This window comes from Chinchilla lanigera, unplaced genomic scaffold (assembly GCF_000276665.1).
Source record: "Chinchilla lanigera isolate Chin_1 unplaced genomic scaffold, ChiLan1.0 scaffold00091, whole genome shotgun sequence".
Lineage (NCBI taxonomy): Eukaryota > Metazoa > Chordata > Mammalia > Rodentia > Chinchillidae > Chinchilla > Chinchilla lanigera.
Window position 1 is genome coordinate 2,783,915 of NW_004955492.1, and position 7,572 is coordinate 2,791,486.

At 37.5% G+C, this 7,572-nt stretch overlaps 1 protein-coding gene across 7 annotated transcripts in view; it reads right to left on the reverse strand.

Moving 5' to 3' along the window:
* Ryr2 (ryanodine receptor 2 (cardiac)) overlaps positions 1–7,572 on the reverse strand; it is a gene marked incomplete at its 5' end in the record, with an annotated part of 627,916 nt that overhangs the window by 136,318 nt on the left and 484,026 nt on the right. For all 7 annotated transcript variants that reach the window (XM_013504706.1, XM_013504703.1, XM_013504705.1 and 4 more), the window contains 3 exon segments: positions 737–801; positions 3,844–3,959; positions 4,425–4,548. In XM_013504706.1, the coding sequence (XP_013360160.1) occupies positions 737–801; positions 3,844–3,959; positions 4,425–4,548 (305 nt within the window).

Sequence of the window (7,572 nt, forward strand, 5' to 3'; positions counted from 1 at the left end):
AGGTTTAGCAAGGGCATTACACAGGTTTTCATGACAATCCCCAGGCCATATTCTACTACCTGAAACAGGTAGGCCCAGGCCATAGTAAGTACTAAGGGAGTGCAGGAGCCCAATGTGGAGACAGTCCAACTCTTTGTTTTCTCCTTTTTTGGCTGAGAGGAAGTGATGAATATTACAATAATATAGAAAATCCTTGCTATATCCTTATTAAATGGAATGGATAATGCAATGTACTTTGTACATGAACAGTTATTTATTTTAAGCCTCAGTTTTCTCATCTGTAAAATGAGCAGAACTAAAGTCCAACAACACAGATTCTACAGTAAATGTTCTAGTGATATAATAATTTATGAATTAACTAATGCTTTCCCTCCTTGGAAAAGAAAGGCTCATATAAAACTGGTAAATCATGCCAATATTCAAGTGTTAATATATACATTTTCTCTGTCATATGAGAAAGTGAAAAAAAAATAGAAATTTCATTTAGATTTCCACTAGCACTAAGTTGTTTGAGGAATAGGGTAGGGAAAGCTGATCGAGTTGAAGTGTGACCAAGTATGCTGGCAGGAAATTCATCCCGCTTGATTCATGCAGTTCTCTTTGCGCCACAGAATATCTACTTGTAGTGAAATTCACATTTATAGACAAGTACATTCTGAAAAGAAGCAATGATCTAATGAGTATATTTTGCAAACACACATATTGAAGCAGAAACAAGATGGATTGTATACTGTACTTTGGCAAAGAACTTGATTTCTTGTTCATAAGGGAAATGTTCTCCTTTGCTTCTGCTGCCACCATCTGTAGACATGAAGAGTTTTAGACACACATTGCACTGCAAACATCACAAGATATTCACCCAAAATGCAGAGTTTAGGATGTATTGCTAAATATATAAGCCCACTACATAGAAAATAACAAGCCAATCACAAATATAAAGGATAAATTTAGTACTGCAATTGAAAAGATTTTTTTAAAAAATCAAATCTAAATAAAATGCTATTGCAGATAGCCCATATTTACGTCTATGAACACAACTATGCTTCTGTGTAGCCTTGACATCCTATTGACAAGTGGAAGAAAATTGGAATAAAGTCTGAATTGCACATTTTCAGTAACCTGGGAGAACAAAGTTCACAGGATAAGAAAAGAAACTACAAACTAAGTACACAGATTTGGTTAGTTTTAACCCTAGTCTCTGATAAAGACAATTACCTCCTGGTATGACTGAGAGTAAAGGCCTCTGATTTTAACATATAACTGAAAAAGTATAAGAATTGGGCCTGCAATGAGCAAGAGTACAGTAATTTTAAAATGAGGCTGCAAAATTAGCATTCTATAAAAGAATAAAGGAGTTCTGACCTATGTCAAAAGATAATTTCCAAAACTGAAGCAAAAACACATTTCACCCATGGTTTTTAAAACAATTCCAGGTTAAGAATTGATTAACCCAGTGTATTTCGCTTAGCAGGTGGCCCTTCCTACATTCTTCATGCATACAGAAAAGTGTTCACACATGCAAAAGAGGAGAAAATGCACTATAACAATCACGATGCTTTGCAGGGTGCACCAGAGAGCTAAAAGCTCAGATTTGGACATAAGATTTTATAAGAATCTGACTTCTGCTTGTTTGTGCAATTAGAAAAAACAAGGTACTATTGATTAAATCTTATACATAAATTCAAGGTAATTTTTAGGAAAGACAGCTACTATTTTGTAATACCAGAACAATGTTCTTGCTACAAATAAGTAAAACAAAGTGAGGACTTTTATCACTTGCACACATCACTTTTGTATTACCTTGGCATTAAATTTCTCTCAAGCACAATAAGCAAAACATTAGACCCCTCGAAGGGAGGTTCTTATATAAAATATGTCAAGATAGAGTTTTGTGCTCAGTCAACTCTGCTAATATTCTGAGTCAAATAAGAAATATCATTTATTTCATTATAATTTTAATAAAAATGCTTATGTGCAAAGGAATTGGAGAGAATACAGTAAAAAATTTAGAAGGCATAGCATGTTCTTGCTGTCACAATTAGGTGAGACCTAAATTAAGTAAATTAAAGATACGCGGCAAGTCCGCGAAGCCAAAGGCAAAGGAGAAGGCAGTACAGTGGTTTTGTTTCTAGTGACAATGACAGCACTGACAGTCTCAGCTGCACCTGTGCCTCTAACGGATTCTTACAATTTGCTGCCATGGCTAGTTCAAACAGGTACATGCAATATCAAAAACCTTGAAAACAATACGTTATTTTGTTGGGCTCAATCTCTGTAGGTATTTTCCCCCAGCACTGTGTTTGTAAGACCCTCTGCCCTGTGGAAAGAATGAAATGCACCAAGTAGGCAAATTTGTCTTGGACCAAGTCTCTCACCACTCCCTGTACACACTGTGCTCAGTAGTTTATTCAGAAATCTGAATCAAGTGAATAATATCTAAACAAACCACTGCCCTGGAAATGTGTGTCTCTACTCTCCACATGAAGGCAATAATAATAATTTTCCTATCCCCTTCTCCAAATGATTATTCTTCTTTATTCCTTTCTTATCTCTCCTGCCTTGCCAAAAAAAAGACTGGATCTTGGGGTGGATTCCTTTTATCAGAACCTTTTAAATGTCGATCAGAAATTTCAATACTGAACTTTGAGCATTAAAATGTCACAACTTCACACTGCTTCTTTTTTCTTCTTGGGTTGAATTTCATTAATTTAAACTAAATTGGCCATCTGTTAGGCTGCTTTGCTATTTTTTGAAAATTATAGTTATATGAGTTACAGAGTTACAGCATCATAAATTAGTTTGCATAGTTAGATGATTGAGAAAAAAGAAAATATCAGTATTCAGACTGTAAAAGATGCAGGTTGGAAGAGAGTACATTGGTTTATGAAAATGATGCTAAACTGCAAAATCTTTAATAACATTTATGATGCAGGAGGCCAGGAGCAAGAAATATCAGAGCCAGAATTTCTACAAACCTTAATGTGAAGTTGTGTGAGAAATGAACTTAAACCCTAAGAAAAATAGCAGCCAAGGGATGAAGGATGCTGGGCCCAGAGGGAAGGTGTTGAATGACAGAAGGAATGAGCATTAAACACAAGACCATAACAAAACCCTGGGAGTGAAAAGGGAGATGAAAGGGGGCCCCCAGAAGGGTCACTGTTTTCCAAAAGGGACAAACTGACTCCTTAGATTTATTACCACTCAGGGGCTGGCAGGTGGTCTGACAGGAGGGCCAGTGATTCACACTTGGAGTTTTTCACAAGGCAGATCAGGACATCACAGAGTGAAGAAAGGCCGCCTTGATGCTCTGTTCTAAGCCTAAGGCTTCAAACCATAAATTCAGTATGGCCAGGTGGCACTGGCCAGGTGAGAAGGAGGCCTTCCCTAGCGCCCTGAGAGCACAGTGAAGAATTCTGCCCTGCGGGTGCTCTGCTGCACATGGGCATCCTCATAAGAGCTCGGCTCAAGTCCTCACAATGTTCGGACACCCTGAGCATCCGCTGAGCTCCAGCGTTCCTCTTTCTGTGTAGAGAGACTAATTCCATAGCTTTTACTCCACCTTAAAATTTTGATGTCCTTTCAAAGTATCTTTCAAAATAAACAGACAATGTCAATACACATTATAAAAAGAAAAGAATTACGTTTTCAGATTTCTTTCAAGTTTTTTAACTTTGCTCACTCACAAACCACTTGTTTGTCTCTTGGCCACTGGACTCAGTATTAGGAAGGACAAAAATATGTCAACAGCATCAGGAAACAGCCGCTTAATCTGTACCAAGCTCTTCCCTGTAAACATCAGGAATGACAAAGCCAGGCTGCAGGTAATAGGGCCCAAATACTCACCAAACTCCAGGATGTACTGATGGGCCTCATCCACATAGCGGATGAGCTGTTGGAGGAAACTGTATGCAAATCGCTTCTCAATGGAAGGTGTGTCCAATTCCAGGTCCTTGAATCCTCTTGAACAGAAAAAAAGAAACAGAAACTAATGTTAACAACATTTATTAGAAGGTAACACTTTATTCACAACACATGTACACACATGTCTTGGAAATGATCCAATATTCTTGTAGTTCAAGGCAAAAAGACATTGAATTCATAAGGAATATTTTGTATCTGATATAAAAAACAGGGAATAACTCGATTATTATAAAATAACACGTGGTCTCTATGAAAATAGGATGAGATTTTTTGCCTAGTAGTTTTGCCTAAAAGACGGATGGCAACTTAATATAAGTAGAAACAGGACCTCAGCTATGTGACAAAGAGCTAATGGCATTAATGATTACGGCATGCGTGAATCCTGAATACACTAAATAGTACTTCCAAGGTTTAAAGTGCTGAATTCATTTTCAGCTTCCAACTGGAAAGGGTATTTAAATGTTCAAACTTATGCAAAGGATGTACAGCAGGTGTCAGTCTACCTGGATACTGCATATCCATTTATCTGTAGGAACTTGAGGATGTCCTGTGCCTTTTCCCTGTCCTTGGCTTTCTCTTTGGCTGTCAGCGTGTCATAGGGCACCAGCAGGGGATGATTCCCACCTCCTAGGAGAACATCAAGACAAGAATATAAAGTAATCCAAGATGAGCCATAGCCAATCTATGAGAGGACCCCACGGCAGAACTTCTGATGGCTTTAATAACGCACACAGTATGCAAACTCATACATGACTCTTCTCCTTCTAATGCCTTTAGTGCTTCAATTAATTTAGAAAATCTACGCAAAGGAAGACTGCTCACATATCTTCTAATGGGTATTTAAAACATGAATATATGAGGTGTGAGCAAAACATACTGTGAACGTTTAAATTTAAATTGCATTAAAATAAAAGGCACACTGCAATTAGCGCACCTCAAAACACTCCAACTACGTCAAACACACTTATCCCATCGTTCCTGCCACTCAATGAAGAAGTTCTGGAAGTCCTCTCTCGTGAGTGTCTCCACTTGTACTGTGATGGCTGCCTCAATGTCCTGAGTCTTTTACCTTTCATGGTCATTTGGACTTTGGGAAAGAGCCAGATCTGGTGAATGAGGTGAATGACGACACACTGTTGTATTTGAAAGCCTGTCTTTCTGTTGGATGGCCCTGGGCAGCAACATACACCACATTCTTTATCGGACCTTGTAAAGACACTCACAAAAAAGGACTTCTATCACTGTTTGGAAAGTGGCAAAGACGATGGTATCAGTGTGCTTGAAGCAAAGGGGACTATTTGAGGGGAGAGGCGAACAGCATTGAGTCTCACCGAGGTATCTTTTAAACTTAAACATTCGCCATATTTCCAACCATTACTCGTTTATGCAGTCACAATACTGAACACCAGTCACATCTGCAATCACCAAAGAAGGAGAAACAGCTTCATGCTTTTCTCTGCGCCAACAAATTCTAAGTGTAGGGAGTGAAAATAAATACTAAAAAGCGCACCGCTGTATCCAACAAAACTCTTAAGTTAAGTTTCAGGGATCATATTTCATTTCCAACCCTGTACAGTGAAGACAAAGAAATGCTGCAATAAAGAATTTTTATTACATCTCCCACATCTGAAAGTACTTAATGTCATTTTTTTTTATAAATAGACAAAAACCATAGGGAGATTTACTAAGGTAAAACTGCATCACTCTTTAGTGCCTAATATTTGTCGGATTGAAACATTTTGGCAAGTCATCACTAGCAAGATTCTAGATTTCTAGTATAGCTACTCTGCTGAAAATACTAAACACATGCTATTCTTTCACATTAAAATATTACAAAGCATTTAAATTTTAAAAATGAGGAGGAAAAACAAATATAAATTTTTAAATCTAAGTGTTATAAAATATTTTTTAATGTACTGCTAACTTCAGGCATAATAATCTGATACAAAGAATGCTACTAAAGGAGCAGCAAACTGAAGAGTTTGATATGTCTAAATTTAAAGTTTATAATATATATAGATATATATAAAACAGTAACATATATTGTAAGGGATACTGAATTGCCCTGAAATATAACTGCTAAAGAAGTTTGAGAAACACAAAAGAAAAATAAATATTTTTTAAAATTTAATGACAAACTATAGTCCTTTAGTTTCCAAAGTAGTTTAGCTGAAGCCACTGGAAGAACTGCAAATGCTGAATTTGCCTTTCGAGACAAACAAGCCAGCAAAAATACAAAGGAGATACTGCTCCGTTTTCCTGAGGGCTAACTCTGTCTAAGAGTGCCACCTACAGGTACACAACCACCCAGCGAACTTTCTGAACATTAGGTGATACTATGAGGTACATCATAAGTGCAAGGGGACAGATCAGCACAACCAATACTAAGCCTGGTAAGAAACCACAACTATTCCTAGTATAGTAATAATAGTAGCATGCATAAAACGCTTGTCAGAGGATAACCCTAACAAACATTCTGTAAATATCAGGAGGATACAGAAGTTATTGTTAAGTGCTCTGGGAATCAAACTGACTTCTTCTATAATTAAACAAGCTATTTTATGAGAAAATTTAATTGATCATCTAATGTAATTACTATAATCAACAATCACCTCTTTTGAGCTTCATTACCACATTTAGCTCTAGAGAATTACATTAATTTGGCAACCTCATCTATATATAATCCAGTGTTTCTGGGGTCAAAAATCAAGGAGTTACTGTAGGGGAGGTGGAAAGAGCAACAGTGAGTGAAAGAGAATAAAAATCTATAATTTAAAAATCCTAAGCACATGAAGTACCTCTGACTCTGACACTCTTCACTGTATTAGACCACCCCTGACCCAGACAGGCAGATACACTCTTTGAAGTCAGCTAGCAGACTCTCTGATGTGCCTCGCATAACAGCAGAGTGACTATGGGGAATTCACCTTGCTCTTTCAACTTTCATCTTCCCACTTAAAATGGGGGTGAAGGTGTCTGTGTAGAGGGGAGCTAGCTAAATGGAGCTAAATGAATATACAGTAATTACCAGGATGATGCTTCAAACATATTAGCTCTGGCTTGCAAACTCATTCATACAAAAAGATAAAGAAAGCTTAACTCTACAGCTGTCTTTGGCTAAATTTCAGATCCACAGCACAAAATACTTGAAGGGGCAGTGTGGAAAGACGAACAGAAAGGAATGCTAGCTCGAGAGTTTTCACTAATCTGGAAGTACTTATAATACTTTTCTGGACACTTACTCTTTTCTATTAATGATACATGTTATCCTTACAGTAGCTGATATGTCCCAAACTTTCCTAGATCCTGCCAGTGAACTGAGAGAAGACTGAAGCTCAGATGACTAGACAAGCAAAACAAAGATTTTTCTCTACATTTTTCTAAAGCAGATTTCTCTTCTGCAAATAATTGCAAGGATGATAAAAAGAGATCAGAGTGACTGAAAATGAAACTGTTCAGCTTTGGCACTGATTCCTTTAGTGTTTCTTTCACACACGTAACACACACACACACACACACACAATGTGTACAGACTAATGCCACACAAACAACAATGAAAGAGATCATTGGGGCTGGGGATTTAGCTCAGCAGCAAAAGCGCCTGCCTGGCAAGTGTAAGGTCGTGAGTTCGGTTCCCGGTACCGGAGAAAA